The following is an 18,535-nucleotide window of genomic DNA, read 5'->3' on the forward strand; positions in this document are numbered from 1 at the left end:
AAACACTTGTCAGAGTACAAATCAACTAAACAAGTCCAGGGTTGAATTTAGATTCTCGGATGCCATTGGGGATTCAGGGGATATAACGATCATATAGCCTATTTGTCTTTCGTCCTTTTTTTTTCTTGATGTGTTAAGCACTTGAGCCTAACCCCCTTACAAATTTTTGCTGGATCCTCCCCTGTGCAGGCAACAGCTTGAATCATCGCACAATCAGACATTACTAAAGTAAACATGCAATTTAGGAAGAACATTGGATTCACAAGCCACATCTCTCCACACTAAGAAATTAAGCACTGCAAAGGCAAAGCTACATCTTTTTCTACTCCACCTAAGCTGCGCAGGAAAGGCCCAAAGTCAAATCCACCATCTTTCCATGGATTCACAACCTCTCTACAGTTTACACCAGATCACAAATCACACATTTTCTTTCTTCTGCCTCATGGTTAGGTGCAATTTTGTACAAATCACAACACCACAAGCTCATCTGCCTTCGGGATCAGCTGCCGCCACTCACTCCTGTGGCTTTGTAGGGAACGGCAGGTTCATGTGCTTGTAGCTCGTGAACCCGCCGTCCACCACCAGGTTGTGCCCGGACACGTACTTGGCGTCGTCGGACGCGAGGTACACGGCGGCCCTGGCGACATCCACCGCCTCGCACGTCGCGCCTTTGAGCTCCCCCAGGCCCCTGATGATCGCCGCCACCTGCACCTCGTCGGCGGCGCCACCGAGCATCTCCGCGAACTGCTCAACCACCATCGGCGTCGGCACCGCGTACGGCGAGATGCAGTTGACGCGGACGCCGTGGCGCGAGAGCTCGGCGGCCGCGGCCTTGACGATCCCGGCGATGGCGAACTTGGACACCGAGTACGGGTACGTGCCGAGGCCGCCGAGGATGCCGCTGATGCTCGCCATGCACAGGATGGAGCCGCCGGGCGCCATGACGCGCGTCGCGTGCTTGATGCCCGCGAGCGTGCCGCGCACGTTCACGGTCATGACGGCGTCGACCTGGGCCAGGTCCAGGCTGGCCAGCTCCGACGTGCCGGCGGACAGCGGGCCCACTACGCCGGCACTGTTGAGCATGACGTCCAGCCGGCCGTGCCGCGCCACGGCGGCGTCCACGGCCGCGGCGACGCTGTCCTCGACGGCGACGTCGCAGTGCACAAAGTGCGCCTTTGGGCCGAGCTCGTCGGCCGTATCGACGCCCAGCTTGGAGTTGATGTCTGCGACAAACACGGCCTGCGCGCCCTCCTGGATGAACTCGTGGGCCGTGGCCTTACCGAGCCCACTCGCTCCTCCGGTTATTAGTGCAATTTTCCCCTCAAGTCTGCAAAATATAAACTGGCTGGTGTCATCCCAAAAAAGAAAATGTTTGGTGTGAGATTTAAGGATTTACGAGTGGAAAATGCAAAATTATTAGGGTCTGTATTAAAAGTTTCGACACTGAGCTTCTCGTTCAAATAAAATGACACAAACTGGCTCTTACAATTATTTAATAAGAAGAACAGAAACTGCATAAGAAAAGTTTCACAATAAAAGAAAGAACAGGGACAGAGCTAGAAAAAATCAAAGTAGAGCCAATTAAGATGAATTTAGTATTAAGAATGTCAAATAGAGAAATTTTATTATTATACATAAAATATTTTGTGTTATATAGAGAAAATCATCAGCCATAAGGCTCCTACTAGTCTCTCCCTTGCTCCCAGAAAGAACATAGGTGTGCATCATAGACATATTAATAAAAAGAATCTGTCTAGATAAAGAAATTCACAAACTGTAGAACATAAAGAAAAAAATACGTGCCAGGAAAAGGAAATCTTGCGTTTTCTTTTCATTTCATTTGTGCGAATTAAGTCTTGCATTTTTTTTCTCGTGCATGGATTGGGATGCCAACTGAAATGTGTGAGTTATTGACAACAGCCAATAAAATGTTGGGAAATTTGCAAAGATCATAAGAGTGACGCATGTGCACAGACAATGTCAGATTAGAAAATTGGTGGGTTAGATGACAAATCCAGCAAACGCGGGCGCGTGGTTAACGGAAAGATTATTGCTATTGGCAAAGGGCTCTGACATCACTGTGGCTGGCCCTGCCCTTTGGAAACAGCAGTGCACTGTTCTTGGAAGCTGCCGTGCTTCCAACTCACCAGCAAACGTACACGCGGGCCCAAACAACTCCAGCTCTCTCTCTCTCTCACTTCCTCTCTCTCTATCTCTAAGATTAATCACATGACGCAACAGTACTAGCTGCATTAATCCCTGTGGTCCTGGAATCTAACACCCTGGAGAGATCTCTTAGAACTTGATAGCACCAAAGTTTCTGCATCATTTTTTCCTTGACTAAACTATCCAGTAGGAAGGTGCTAGTAGTTCCTCTTACCTTCCTTTCGCCGCCGCCACCGACGACGACAGCCACCGGTCGGCGCCGGCACCCCCTGCCATCACCGAGGCGGCCCTCCTCCTGAAGGTCAAGAATGAAGAGCAAGTCACCAGCTCAAAAGCTTAGCCTAGTTCATCATGAAAAACCAAACAAAAAAATTCTTCCCATGGATGACAACAAAATCACGCCGGCTGTAGTCTCATATTCTGAAGAGGGAGACGCATGCAAAGGTCTCGAAAGAGATTCTTCACGACAAAGTGGACAAAATTGTGTGTGTGTGTGTGGGGGGGGGGGGGTTGAGCCAATCATGTATTTTGAAACGGATGAGATGCAACATGACAAGAACATCACAAATTGAATGGAAGTTATATGGCGATGAGACGAGTACGTACCTAGCCTCGCCGACAAGCCGGTGCACCATGTCGACCTACTTTCGTGCTTCTTGTTCGTCCTTTAGTTCTTCTGGTATATTTGGTATATTTGCGTTTCTGTGAGAGAGAGAGAAAGAGAGGAGGAGGTTGCTCCGGTGTGTACGAGTGTTGCGCGAAGGAATGGTGGAGAGCTTCGATATATAAACTGAGGAGCTGAGCCTGAGGCCACCTCCCTCTCTCTCTCTCTCATCCCTGGGCAACCAACCACCGCTATTTATTATAGGAACAATTCGGTGATCTAGGTAAGTTAATTCTCAATAGTAATACATTGTTTTCGGTTCATGCATGCCATTGGGTTCATCTGTCATGCCAGGAGGGAGAAAACCAAGCTAATTAAGGCTGTGTGCTGGCTCTGCATGCCTGTGCATGTGTGAAAAATGGACTTGACCGGATTGTGTGGACTGTGGAGAGGTTGTTGGAGATTAGACCAAACAAGCAGGATGAAAGCACAATGTGTCCCCTTATCACTCTCTTGCTTCGAATAGATGCTGAGCAGATGGTAACCACTTATGCAACAGCTAGTTCGATTCTATGTGTACTTATATATGCATGAGTACATGCATGTTCATCATAGTGGTCAATTCACTTGATTACCCCAGCACAAATATGGGTAGAGTGGTACGTACCAGCTAATCAGGGCTCGGTATGGAACGCAAGATAAAGTATAGGTCATTTTGAGGATGATGGAAAATAGACGATAAGTGGATTACGGATTACCCCTTCCCTCCTTTAATTTATGAAGATTTTTCTCTCTTCTGTGCTTTCGGTTCCAAAAAAGAAATGAGGGTTTATATATAGATTATTTTTTAATGAAAAGTCCAACTACCCCTCTCTTTAACGGTGCATTATGTGCCATTATTGTTACGAATGGACCATCAAGACCAAGTTGTCAAGAAAAACACAGGTGAACTTAGTTGATACATACAACTCAATATAATATTATAGGCTGATGATCTAATTTAAATAAAAATATTATACTATATTCCTATTTCACATCGTGTGTCACTTTGAATGAAGTTGTTAGTGCATGCAACTCAATAATCCTGATGAGCAAAGATAAACATGGACAAGACGGGTTACTGATGGGATACCATCACAACAGCTCGTCAGGAAACTAGGGTGTCAAAGACAATGTACCTTTAAAGCCTTTCTATGTATATACGCGCTCCGCTAAACAGTAAAATATAAATAACACCATTCAAATCTCATATCGGCATGGGAATGTTTCAAGGCATATGCGTACATGTCTAGAACTTTGGAAGACATCAAAAAGAAAGAAAAAAAGAAATGCATGATTGCATGCGCGTGTGTACACACACCAATTGTCTATTACAATCAAACTTCTCTAGAAACAGGCTTCCAAGACTTCGTTGACTTGTGATGATCCGTGGAGAAGCAGTGATATATGTGGTCAAAAAGATTGACAATATGGAAAGCTCTAGGGTGTGTTTAGGTTCCTCCGAAGATGTTTTGTAGAGCTGTGTTGTATAAGCAGATTGAATAGAGTTATATTTGTTGAAAAATAAATGTGTTTGATTAGTTATATCTGATTGGATAGGTTGAGTTGGATTCTTGTTTGGTTGATTGAATCTGAGATCATATGAGCAGATATAATAGTTGAGGTTATGATTGATTACTTACATGAAGCTGATTTTGTGATACTGACAAGTGAATCCGTTTGTGCGAGCGGATGCAGAACCTACATCCTCCGGGCCAGGATGAGTCTGTATATTTGCACCCGTCGGACTATGCTGCAACAGTGGATGTATGTAACCAAGTAGACTTCTTTTAGAGATTCTATGTATCCACTACACCAGGATGAAGGAGATACGGGGAACCAAACACACCAAAATGTATTAGTCAGAGCAAATGAGGAACCATTAGAGTGAACAAGTGAAAAAATTCCATGTCACTGAATAACGTCACAATTCCTCTAAGTTAGTTTCTTCAAGAAAAACAATTCCTCTTAATTCGTTAGGCTGACATATATGGCATATGAGGGAACAAGAGACACTATTCGGTAGCATATAATAATTGCTCCAATATAAACAATGACACACATCACATCGTTGAATCGATATACTCCCTCCAACAAAACATAAGTGGTTTCTTTTAAATATCTAGACTAGACACATATGAAAGATATATGTAGATTTGTTTTGAAGGAAATCTTTTCTGATACTATATTTGACCATATTTCGTTTACATTACACCTTAAATTAGTAATGCATTTTTAGACTAATACAATGTTTGAAAAATATGATTTGGTAATCTTATTTTACTGCAATGCTGAATATAGTGGAAGAAGAGAGACATGACTACAACAGTTAGAAATCGACAGGCATTAAACATAGCTAGTCACCAAATTTTATATGAAAAATCCTTGTGGAAAAAAAACCACCATTTGACTATTCGAATCAGATATAAAAAATGACTGAAACTGAAAAGTTGAGTGTCTGGGGGCAAATTATTGGTGATTTGGCAATTATTCAACCTTAAGTAAAAAGAAAAATAAAAACAAACTGAATTTAGGCAAATTAAGCCTGCAGGTGGCCTGTCTGCTTTCAGATAACCTACGGGCAGCGCTAGGCTAGCTAGTTGATAGCAATCTCGTGGAGGCCAATGTGCATTTGGGAATGCAGCTAACCCCTCCTTACTTCATGATTATTTTTTCACAGTCAATAGCCCACTCGGGCTTTTTAAGCTGGGCATTTTAGATCCAGCTTACAAATTTTAGACTATCTGATCTTCATATCTAATATTTTAATTTCTCTCCTCAATATCAGCCCTAGCTTCCCTTATGCTCGATCAACTCCGGTAATCTTCTCCACCGCATCCTTGCCCCCGTCCTGTCCTCCTTCCTCGTCTCCGGTGGCTGCCGCCACCGAATCTATTGCCGCCATCCACTCCCTTGCTAATATATCTATTTCTTGATGCCCCCACCGCCTTCCCCAGAATGCCCAGGTATGATTTATCTTTTTCATTTTTTTTAGTTGCTCTAGCTTGAAGAGATAGGATATATATATTGTTGCTCTAGCGGTCACTATTTGTTTTCACTTTTTCATGTGATTCTTCATTGTTCGTTTTGGTCTTCGAACTTAAAAATCTGTTATGCTCGGACTTGTCCGCAAACTATTTAAAAAAAAATCTAGCATTGCAGTTGCAGCTGTAAGGCCAAAATCGTTGCTGTCACTGGTGCTTGTCAGTACCTTGTCACAGAATGCAACTTGCAGCATGACTGACAATACGAACAGTCTACGGATCTATTGCGTGCACATTGAGATGACCAACGCTAGGAAGAAACAAGTTACTACCATGGTCCATGGTCGTACTCTCTCCCACTCTCTACCTCCAGTTGTCACCATTAATTTGCTATAGCAATTTTGACTTATATTTTCTTATGAAAAGTTTACAAATACTTGTCATCATCCGTTTATCAGTTTGAACAAGGGTATCACCAATGCGTATGGGCCTTTAGCCGGATCCGGTGGCGGCCGGCCGCTGTGTCGACGGTGACAACGCCCATTCTCTCGACGGCAACACCGATGACCGACCGGCTTTAAGCTGTTTTGTCGCAATACAATCTGTGGCCAACGAAAGGAGTGCTACCGAGACTTTAGTGCCTACTTTTTGAGTTATGATGTCCCGGTTGAAAGGTGTAACACGTCAGGCAATACGGGAGATCGCGTGCGCGGCACGATAAACTAGCGTGATCATAAAAAACCCCTAAAATTCATTTAGATTTTGACTTTCCGTCCAAAAATTATTTTATTGCAAAAAATCCGTTAAAAATTTGACTTCGTTAAAAAAACTCCAAAAATTCAAAAAAAAATAAAAATAATCACAAAAACTTCTAAACAAATTAGAGACAATTCTAAGACCTTCTGTGAAATTTATTTTAAAAAATAATATCCTTTGCATCATATTTCATGGAAAGCAAATTTGGGAAAAAAAATATGCAGCTCATTTATTAACTCATGTTATTTTAACTTTATCATGTCTACCATTATTTTTTCTACACAAATAATTATTTAAGTAAATTAATAAAAGTGGTTTCACTAATTTTAGTGTGTTATGGATTAGTTATGAATTAATCTATCTGCAACATATTTACTCAATCCTGCACGTTACAATAACTATTTCAAAATTTTATGTATTTTTAGAAGATAGAGGATCATGGAAGAAGACTAAAAAATTTTGTTTCATGATTTTTGGATTAGTAAATAATTAACTATGCATTTAACTCGAATTAATAAATGAGCTACGTATTTTTCTTTTTTTTAAACTTTCTCTCCATGAAATATGATGCAAAGGATATTATTTTTGAAAACAAATTTCACAAAAGGTCTTAGAATTATCTCTAGTTTTTTTTAGATTTTTTTGTGATTTTTTTAAAAAAATTGAATTTTTGGAGGTGTTTTTCCACAAAACCAAACCTTTAGGTTTTTGTTTCAACCAAACAATTTTTAGGGAGGAAAGTCAAAATTCAAGTGACTTTTTAGAGGGGGTTGCATTTTTCCTATATATATCACATAATAATAAACAGGCTAACTAGACAATGTCTATTGAACCAGCACAAACTCGCTATTGTAGGTATAGTCTAAGCATAACGCGATCCGAGGGACACGTTTCGCCAAGTTATACTTGAACAGAGACCACAACATACCATGCCAATACAGTCCGACCTAACTATGCCATCCCACCCTGTCACCAGTCACTCCGCGTCGCGCCACCCCGCCTCATCCCACCACCACCCTCCCTCGCCCAACTGTCATCCTACCCACCGTCGCCTCAGCTTGCTGCGTTGTCCTGCCATCGCCCTATTGCACCGCCCTACCGTTATGCTTATCGGACCACGGAAGTACAACACAACCTGATCTTAAATAAGTCGTGCTTAGACTAAAGACTCGGCACGGTATATATGCCCGCTTGGCTACCGTCTGCACGCACCTGTCTGGTCATGCTCATGTGTGCATCAATGCATGATTGCAAACACGTTACAGAGTAATCCCTCGTATTTGTTAAAGAAATCAAATTTCATAAGTTTTAACAAATAATTAATTAAATTAGTATATATACTTAGTGTACAAAATTTATTTTAATAGATTTTTACTTTAAAATATTTTTAGTATGATATTGATTTTATAACAATTGCCAACGTATTATAAAATAAATTAATAATTAAAATTTATATTTAATGATTTTTAAAAATAAAATGCGTCTTACATTTTTACGCGGAGGGAGTGATACCTAGCTGCAGATAGACAGGTGGTAGTAGCATGAAACGCACCTGAGCCAGAGGAGCATGACACCAACGCGCGAGTGCGTCATGAGCTCGCTGCTCGCAATGCAGACTTAATTTGAATGTTGCATGGTATTCTGGCTCTGCATGCTCCTCGATAGGGATGGACGGACGGATGCCGTCATGCTGAGCACTGCTACATAATAGTCTATCTAGTAAACTAGATACAGCTAGTTTTTCTTAGTGATAATGATACTCAGGGATTATTACTATCGGTTTGAAAGTTGATAATAATACTCGTTGGTAGCTGGTTTCGGCCAGCAGTGTTATAATTTTTTTAAAAAATAAAAATCTATCAGAAATGAGTCGACGCGATGCATCAAACCAAACACACTTTTAATTTAATCATTTGACAGCAGTGAATATTACAATAAACCAACTGAACTCAATACAAATATTAGAACACTAGAAACACACAAATTACAATCCATAAGACCATCTCCATCAGTTATCTTAAATTTTCACACTAAAAAATACTATTACAGCATCCCCTATCACTATTACAGCATCTCTTATTTTTTCATCTCCAGCAGCTACCCTATTTACTACCTTCTACTACTATTTTTTTTCTCTCCGATCCCGCTGTCGGCCTCTATAAACAGTACCACTGTAGCGCCGGATAGGGTAGCTGTTGACTGATTTCCAGTGCTACGGTACTTTGCGGGGTACTGTAGCACTGGATAACTCTTCTGCTGGAGTTGACCTAATATGCCAACTAAACTTAAAAGAAAGGGAGACATCTTCATAGGGTGACTGCGCAGGGCCAAGGATCATGACATTGAAGTACCGCATGTTCTCCTCAGATGGCGATGCGCTAATCCCTGGCGCTGCACGCATGAGGAGGAAAAAAAGTGAAACCAAATCACATGCGAGAGTAACGAGACCAGAACAGTAACAGCATACGCCGAATTCCACTAAAATTTGAAGAAAACTCGCGTAAAATAATAACCAGGCACCTGGTTTGCTGAGAAGCCGCTGCGTCTCCTGCACAGATCCAAATTCCAAACGGATTAATCATTGTTTGCTATGAAGGCAGGCTAGATTGAGGAGGGCTAGGGGCTCAGGCTCAGACTCAAGCTCCTCCGCTCCGGTTGGTGTGGAGGTCATGGCTTCCGAGGGTGATTGGTTGGGGAAGAGAGCTAGGGTGGGTGGATTCATCGGCAGGGTAGCGAGATCAGGTGCGAGTTGAGGTGAAAGAATAGGAGAGAATAAGGGCAGGTAGGTGGGAATGAGAGAGAGGATAGGGGTGGTGGAATGGTCAGGACTTAGGAATTTCACACGAGCGGATGCGAATCGTGAAAAAAAATTGAATAGAATCAAAATTTTGTGTCAGCTGCACTGCTATCGGTTTATTATATAAATCGATAATAATACTATCACTGTCTATTTATACTATAAACCGATAGTGAAAAGCAATAACTAGTCCCGATTTTTTTTTAAAGAACCGATAAAAATACCACTTTTTTTATAAACTATCCGTGCTGATTTTTAGTGAACTAATAATAATAAATCGGTACATAAGACATATTTTACAATAGTGTAGTTAAACACCAAGCTACAACGAAAGTGAAAGTATGGCTACGTACTGAACATGAGTCACGTACGTACAGGGTCATGGAAAGGATGCACGTACGCATGGAAGCAAAAGGCTGTAGCGATCGAGAGGATATGCATGCTGCAGTGGGCACACATTATATATATATATATATATATATATATATATATATATATATATATATATATATATATATATATATAGGAAAACTAGTATGTACTCCTGGGTGTATGTACTCCCACCTCTCATATACCACTTTTACATATGAGTTATACTTCTTTATCACTTTAAATATACTTCATTAGTAATTATAAGATACTACAATACAAATCCCACGAAATTTTTTATGAAATTCCATGATTTTTATCTTAATTTGCGTATATACTTCTTTTATGTATAAAAAAGAGTATATAGCAAAAATGAAAGGCTAACATTGAATTTTTTTTCATACAACTCATATTGGAGTATCTTAGAATTAGTATTAGAGTATACTAAAAATGATAAAAGAGTATAAAGTGTTTGTTTAGGTGGTATATTGCATGTGGGAGTACATACTCCTAGGAGTATAGAATAGGTGTCCTATATATATATATATATATATATATATATATATATATAGGAAAACTAGTATGTACTCCTGGGTGTATGTACTCCCACCTCTCATATACCACTTTTACACGTGTGTTATACTTCTTTATCACTTTAAATATACTTCATTAGTAATTATAAGATACTACAATACAAATCCCACGAAAATTTTTATGAAATTCCATGATTTTTATCATAATTTGCGTATATACTTCTTTTATGTATAAAAAAGAGTATATAGCAAAAATGAAAGGCTAACATTGAATTTTTTTCTTACAACTCATATTGGAGTATCTTAGAATTAGTATTAGAGTATACTAAAAATGATAAAAGAGTATAAAGTGTTTGTTTAGGTGGTATATTGCATGTGGGAGTACATACTCCTAGGAGTATAGAATAGGTGTCCTATATATATATATATATATATATATATCGGAACAGTTTATTATGTATAGATTTTAAATTCTATTATGAATGGTTATGAATTATGTCTCAAAAAAAAACATATGTGATATCGAACTTGTTATATATAGTTATAACTCCATCTGTAACAGAGGTATACACAGACGGATCTAAATAAGATAAGCGTCTGTATTATAGCGACACATAAACGGATTTTTTGAAAAAACATATGTGTGTATAAAGGGTCACATACTGTTTTTGTTGAAACTCGTCTGTATAAAGTATCACATACGGATTATTTTGAAAACTGGTATGTGTGACCTTTTCTCCCATGAGAAACTATATTTTGCTGCATATCTGCTATCATGATATGACATACATCACACTTTAGGATATATATATATATATAAGAACATCGCACAAATATATAACACATAAGAACACAAATATATGACACATAAGAACACAGATAGATACACCATCTCAGTAGCAAATATTATTCGGAACATAGACCTAGCTATACACAATCCCTAATTGTATCGTGTGGTCTTCCAGAAGGATAAGATGATCGACATCATTGATACCATCTTCTAGAAGAATGAGATGATTGACATTATTGACGACACCGTCTTTCAGAAGGATGAGATGATTAACATCACCTCAGCCACTTGCGTTTCACCATAATGTCAACCCAAGCGTCATCTTCAATTATCATCTCGTTGTCATCTAGATAAGGCTTCATCCTGACTAACTCAGTCATGTGTCAGTAGCGCTGTCAATGAGCCGAGCTCAAGCGATCTTGCTCTATTAGTCTCAAGCTCAATAAAAGATCGAGCCAAGCTCGACCGCCATCATATGCTCGCTCGAGCTCGGCTTAAGCTCGAGTTAGCTTGAGTTAAGCTTAGCTCGAGTCAAGCTCGAGTTGGCTCAAGTTCGGCTCACCTAAGCTTGGTAACGGAAGAAAAATTAAGAAAGCTCGAGTAGGTCTTGCCGCCTTGGTTAGTTTTTTGGTATGGTCACCTAAGCAGGCTTGAGAATGATCCATCCCTTCCTCTCCTTGCAATGTCTTCTTGAGCCTTGTAGATACATAATAAAATTTCAAGTTGTATAGACTTGATAGGGTGACAAGCTCAAAAAAAAATCACAATACTCATTAGCTCGAGTCTTATCGAGCTTGAGCTCGTGAGGCTCATGAGCCTCAGCACAGGCTCAAGTTTGGCTTATTTTGAGATCGAGCTGAGCTCAAATCGAGCTTAGAATGAGTCAAACTTGAAAAGAATTCGTAGTTAAAATAGACTATTTCTCTAGCACATGGGTCCCACCAGGGTGGGCTAACCACTCTCTCCTTCTCTCCACTTGGGCAGCAGCCCACTCCCTCTCTCTCTCTCTCTCCCTCGCTCGACTCCCATGCTCCCTCTCTCCCTCAACCAGCCAAGACAAGGAGAGGAGCTCCCCCTCTCACTACCCTCTCAAACTCTCTCTTCTCCCTCGGATTTCTCCCTCAAGGCTTGAAGACGAGATATGCATGTGCTACCCATGTGTTTCCTAGCTCATGAGCTTCCCATCCATCCAATTCATTTTTGTTTTCCTAAAGGATTCGAGCTGATTTTGATGACTTTTGATGTTCTTGGTTGAAGAACGAGGAGCACCGGCGTTCTTCTTTTTCCCCGAGCGATTTCTTCCATTTTCTTTGTCATCCGACAAACACAAACCTTAGCAAGGACCCTTGGGTAAGTTCCCTAGGCATCCATGGCAAGAATCCATAGTTTGGATGGTTGGATTTTGAATTTTGAGCTAGGGTTGTGAAGTTTTTGAATTCTTGAACTTCGAAGCAATTTAGAGGATTCGGATGAGATTTGAGTTAGGAGTCGAGTTTCTAGGTTGTTGAATGAGTTCTAGACTCTATAAACTCTCTCAAACATGTTCCCCTTTTGTTGGGAGAGGCTCCGAAATCAAATCGGCAATTTTTCTTCGTGAAGAACTGCTTTCTACAGAAATCTAGAATGTTCGGATAAAAATCCAAAGAGTTCAGATAAATCCGGAGTGCCCGGAGAATCTTCTGAAGACTCCGTAGTCCAGATAGAAAAATCTGGAAACTCCGAAGTTACTGTTTATCATGCCTTTTCTTTTATGTTGATAGCTTGTAAATTTCATAATTAGTTTATACCAACTCTAAAAATTATGAAACTAGTTGCGTTAGCATTGTATGAGTATGAACTACATGTTAAAAATATTAGAACTCAAGAAAATTCTTTTGATAATTAATTAATTAATTAATTACGTTTCAGCTTGATTAGATCATAATTAATTAATACCATATCCTAAAATTATAAAACCTCTTGGAAAATTCATGTTATGATTAGTGCAATCTAGGAAAGATGTTTTATTGCATTATAAAGCATATTTTATGGCATTTTATCATATGCATATTGTAGCATACTTTGTTGTTTTTCATTCATACTCATCATTGCATCATTCTTATTTAGTGAACGAAGAACCAGTGCATGACCCAACTGTGGTTGAAGGCGATGACAATCTCCTCGAATTCTATGAGTGTTGCACAGGTAGAATTAGGCGATCATCTGAGCTATAAGACAAGTATCTAAGGATATTTCTCCCAGTACATTGGATCATATGTGTCTAATGTGATAAGTTATGTTTTATGTATGTTCGTATGATGATAAGTCGATGTCGGGTTTATGATGGGTAGAACCTATGTTGATGCACTAATTCTCGTATCTTAAATAATCGTTGATCTGTATCCTTGTAGCCTGGGTTTAATATAGTGTTATCTAACTTAAAATGTCATTCATAATGCTTAGCAATTGCTTAGGTCCTCGGTAGAATTCGAGCAGTGAAATGTTTTATCGTTGGTGAGCATAGGATTTAATTACTAGCACAATGATCATAATGATGGGTTGATGGTGTTGGTTGGATGAGTGGTGAGGATGAGACGAAATGTGGGAAGTGTTAGGGGTGTTTGTCGTTCCCATATGTGGAGTTCCTTAGGTAGGTCAGGAGAGTGACACGAACACCGTAGATCGCTTGCATCGTTTAAGCACCAATCGTTGTTGCAATTAGTTTTATCTCTTTCTGTGCTTACTACATGTTGCATATAGGAACGATAAGCCGATTACCTTTGTAGCTGTGACTTTTTAGCATACGGGTTGATGGTGTCGGGCATGAGGACGGTTGATGTATCTATTTTGATCCGGGAGTAGTTCTGGATGACCCCCGCACTTATCAGTGTATGATCAAACAGTCGGGGCTTATGAGTTGAGATGATGCTTTACAGATATTATTCTTATGGTTCTATTTACATATATGTTCAGTTGAGGCTTATGGGTTAGATAGTCGTGTTGGTCAAGTATAGATGCTCACACATGTTTATGCCAAATTTGCTTTCACATATGACGTTTAATTAACCATTTGGCCTTTTCTTGCTAACATCCAAATGCTTAATCCTTGGAGTACGGGCTATTTATAATTGCCCATTATAAATTAAGCCTTGCGAGTACCTTCGTACTCATACTGCTTTTTCAGGTGCTACTATTGAGGAGGAGTTGGTTTTTGACTACTTCATGCCTATCGAGGGTGGTGGTAGTCATGAGTAGGCAACTACTAGGATGTCACACTTTTGGGGTGAAACCTAAGGGCATATGCCTTCACTCATCTTTTGTTGTCTTTAGGTTTTGTTTCCGTTGCGTAGTTTTTTTTTGTTGGTTAGAAGTTGAGTCGGTTTTTATCTCCTCTTAGCTCTCTTTCACTGTAAATTGTAATAACTTGTTAAATACTTAAGAACTTGTAATCTAATATTAATTACTTACTCTTTATTAAGTTGTGTTGTGATGTTAAATGTTGGAAAAGTATGTGTTCCGATCTTTGCATAAAACACATGGTGTGACTACCGGAATAGTATTCTGGTTAATCGTTGAAGTCGTGATTAAGTAAATATTTGACTTAATGATTAATTAGAATATTGTTTGGATGATTCCTCACTACATGGTATCAGAGCTTGGTTTAATTATGTAACCTAAACAACTTCCTAAGTATTGTTTAGTAAGTGTGTCAAACCCACTAAAGTTTCTTTTATGCCTCCTCATGATAATATGTATGAACTTGCTATACTATGCCTCTAAGTGTAATGTATGCTTGAACGATGCACTTGAATTGTTTGTTTATGCATTGTGTGGTTTTCTCATTATGATGCATTTGTTAATAATGTTGCATCAACGCATCCCGATAGCGGCAAGTATCGGGGGCTCAACTGGTGCGAGGTAGGGGCTCAGTGTGTTCCGTATGGTGATGTACGAAAAGTGAATACGTTAGCAATAACGTATGAACATCCACCATACAATAGTAGATATGGTCGTCTACCAATGTGGCGATTACATGGGGTGTCCCGTAAGACGATAGTACAGGAAGTGAATACGTGGGTAACCGTGTATGAAATGTCACTTGTGTGGTGAGTTGCACAAGCACCGTTCACATGAATGCTTATTCTCTTTGTGCGAAAGATGATATATTTGTTTGTGATGATTATTTGGGGAGAGGTGTATTCGGAAAAGAAACGTGAAGATAAGGATAGAGCATGCTTCCATGTTTCATTGTTCATTTCACACCATATTCATGAGCATGCATTTCCCTTGTCAAGATCTAACCTGCATTTCTGTCCAACTGCGTAGAGTTCGTAAAAATGTGCGGACACTCCGGACATTTTTGCGGACACTCTGTAAATTCTTGTGGACTCGCAACTGGCAGAATCTAAAAATATAATATTTTATAGGATCCAAGCGAATGGTACGTGGCTAATGCTAGTATGCGATGTCGGGATTTGACCTTTCCTTTCTTTCATCTTATCATCACAATAGGATAAGAACCCGTCGAGACCTTCCCGAGGGTACTAATGAGAACAATCCTTTCGCTGCCTCCACCGCAGAGTATGGTGGATGTGCTCATGCAAATTGAGCAAAACCATCAAGCTCAGGCGGCGCTCCTTAAAGCTCTCATGCGCAACACAGCCCCTCAAGGAGGAGGTGGAGCTGGACGTCGAGATAACTTCTCTAATTTTCTATGGACTCAGCCACCCACCTTAACACGGGCTGATGGTCCTCTGGATACTGACCACCGGCTTTGGACTATCAAGCATAAGCTAACTCTCCTCAGGTGCGAGGACCATGAGAAGGTGCTCTTGGCCGCCCATTAGGTTCAGGGTCTGGCAGGCGTGTGGTGGTCCAACCTTCTGGCCATGCTCCCTGCAATCACTGAATGTCTTAGGCGGAGTTCCGCCAGATATTCTGCGACTTTCATATTCCTAAGGGCCTTATGGAGATTAAGAGGCGGGAGTTTATGGACCTCAAGCAAGGAGACAGATCGGTGATGGAGTATGTGCAGGTGTTCAACCATATTGCACAGTATGCTCAGGATGAGATCAACACCAATGAGCGGAAGCAATACCGTTTTGTGAATGACGTCAACTCCAAGATGTAAGATCGCCTCTCAGTACATGAGTTTGTTGACTTCAACAGGATAGTGAGCACCTCCCTCATGGTCGAATTCAAGTTGAAGAACCACCAGGAGGAGAAGAAGCTCAAGAGGGTCCCGTAGCCTTCCATGGATGAGGGAGTCTCAACATGCTCGTAGGAAGAGTCAGCCTCCTTCATCTCACATGTCAGCTTCGACTACTCCACGATCGATGTAGATGGTGTGGCGTCCATCTTTCTCCGCTCCACAAGGACAACCTGCACGACCCACGGGGTCTCAAGTGAGTGTGACGGGTGGCCCCGACGGCCTGTGTGACAACTGTGAGCGCGTCGGGCACTTCGCCCGTGATTGCCCTTACCAAAGCCGAGAGCCGTGGTGACTGCTCCAAAGCCGCCACCCGCTCAACTCACTCCACAGTGCTCCTGGGCTAAACACGTCCCCAAGCGTGCCCAAGTGCGCTACACCACCACCGATGGTGCTCGAGAGGACAATAACGTGCTTGTCGGTACACTATTTGTGAATTCTCACATCGTAGTTGTTCTTTTTTATTCGGGGGCATCTCACTATTTCATCAGGGATAGTTATGTTTTGAGTCATAAGTTGGCTACTGAGACCCTGCCTTCTGCCTATATTGATGGACTCGGAACTAAGTTAAGGACCGACCGAGTTATTCTGAAGGCCAAAGTTCTTATTGAGGGACTTCAGTTTCCTGCAAACTTGATCCTCCTTGACACTAGAGGAGTAGATGTTATATTAGGGATGAATTGGCTAACCAAATATGGTGTTCGGTTTGATTGTACCAAGAGAGTCATTTCTCTCAAAGGTCCCAAGGGCGATTAGGTTTCTCTTCACGTTGGAGATGGTGGTCTCCACTTGTGTACTCTTAAAGTGGTCGTAGCCACTAATCTATTGGATATTCCAATTGTCTGTAAATTTTTTGATGTCTTCCTAGAAGAATTGTTGGGAATGCCACCCGACCGAACCGTGGAGTTCTCCATTGAGTTATTGCCCGGTACAGCCCCGATTTGAAAGAGGTCTTATCGGATGCCGCCAAATGAGTTAGCAGAATTGAAGAAACAAATTCAGAAATTGCTTGCTAAGGGTTTCATTCATCTGAGATCCTCGCCTTGGGGATGCTCGAGGCTCTTTGTCAAGAAGAAGGATGATACTCTATGGATGTGTGTTGATTACCATTTGTTGAATGCCATTATGATCAAGAACAAGTATCCGCTCCCTTGGATCGATATATTGTTCGATCAATTGACCGGTGCCTGGGTTTTCTCTAAGATTGACTTGAGGATGTGTTATCACCAAATGAAGATCCGACTGGAGGATATTCTAAAGATGGCTTTCTCAACTTGTTATGGGCTTTATGAGTTCATCGTCATGTCTTTCAGCTTGACAAATGCACCGGCATTCTTCATGTATTTGATGAACACAGTCTTCATGAAGGAACACGACAAGTTTGTCTTGGTGTTCATTGATGATATTCTCATCTACTCCAAGACTGAGGAAGAGCATTCTGAGCACCTCCGCGTTGTTCTTGGCCGCCTTCGAGACCATAAACTCTATGCCAAGTTTAGCAAGTGTGAGTTCTGGTTCAAGGAGGTTGCTTTTCTAGGTCATGTCTTGTCAAAGAACAGTGTCGCCATTGACCCAAGCAAAGTACAAGATGTGCTCAATTGGGTGCAGCCCAGATGTGTCACTAACATCTGTAGTTTTCTCAGACTTGTGGGTTATTACCGTCGGTTCATCAAGAACTTCTTCAAGATCACCAAGCCTATGAAAAAATTATTGAAGAAGAATGTCAAGTTCGAATGGTCCGAGGAATGTGAAGCAGCTTTCCGGACTTTGAAGTCTCGTCTCACCACAGCGGCAGTTCTAGCACAACCAGACGTTCACAAGAGCTTCGATGTCTATTGTGATGCCTCTCACTTTGGACTCGCTTATTGTGTTCTCATGCAAGAAGGACGCGTTGTTGCCTACGCCTCACGCAGTAGTGCACATCCTGAAGATTTGGCATCACTATCTCCTCAGAAATCCATGCAACATTTATACTGACCACAAGAGCCTCAAGTATATTTTCACCCCAGTCGACCTCAACATGAGGCAAAGGAGATGGCTCGAGTTGATCAAGGACTATGAGTTGGAGGTCCACTATCGCCCGGGCAAGGCAAATGTTGTCATCGATGCCTTGAGCCAAAAGGCTCAGTGCAATTGTCTTAAGGTTTCGCCCGCAACTGCCACACTTTGTGACGATTTCAAAAAGTTTAGGCTTGACATGTGTCTAGAGGGATTTCTTGCAAATTTGGAGATCAAATCCATCTTCTTGGATGAAATCAAGGAAGCTCAGAAGCAAGACAAAGGCATGGAGAAGATACGTGATAAGATCA

The 18,535-nt window shown here is 41.0% G+C and overlaps 1 protein-coding gene across 2 annotated transcripts; it reads right to left on the reverse strand.

Moving 5' to 3' along the window:
* Positions 1-245: 245 nt before the first annotated feature.
* LOC133900910 (sex determination protein tasselseed-2-like) lies at positions 246-3,085 on the reverse strand. Of its 2 annotated transcripts, XM_062342191.1 has the most exons (3): positions 2,773-3,063; positions 2,381-2,461; positions 246-1,327 (listed from the first exon to the last, which is right to left on the reverse strand). In XM_062342191.1, exons 1-3 carry the CDS (start codon positions 2,799-2,801, stop codon positions 514-516), a joined length of 924 nt encoding a protein of 307 aa, XP_062198175.1. In that variant the 5' UTR covers positions 2,802-3,063; the 3' UTR covers positions 246-513. The 2 variants fall into 2 exon arrangements, with proteins under 2 accessions (XP_062198175.1, XP_062198176.1); XM_062342192.1 differs by lacking the exon at positions 2,381-2,461 and having other exon boundaries at positions 2,773-3,085.
* Between the last annotated feature and the right edge of the window lie 15,450 nt (positions 3,086-18,535).

The sequence above is a fragment of the Phragmites australis genome, chromosome 19, assembly GCF_958298935.1.
Source record: "Phragmites australis chromosome 19, lpPhrAust1.1, whole genome shotgun sequence".
NCBI lineage: Eukaryota > Viridiplantae > Streptophyta > Magnoliopsida > Poales > Poaceae > Phragmites > Phragmites australis.

What these genes read in the sequence shown, in the direction of transcription:
- LOC133900910 (XM_062342191.1), bottom strand. Translation starts at nt 2,801, where the DNA reads ATGGTGCACCGGCTTGTCGGCGAGGCTAG. An exon ending in CGGCTTGTCGGCGAGGCTAG is followed by an intron (nt 2,462 to 2,772) that starts GTACGTACTCGT and finishes CTTGACCTTCAG; the next exon opens with GAGGAGGGCCGCCTCGGTGA. An exon ending in GTGGCGGCGGCGAAAGGAAG is followed by an intron (nt 1,328 to 2,380) that starts GTAAGAGGAACT and finishes TATATTTTGCAG; the next exon opens with ACTTGAGGGGAAAATTGCAC.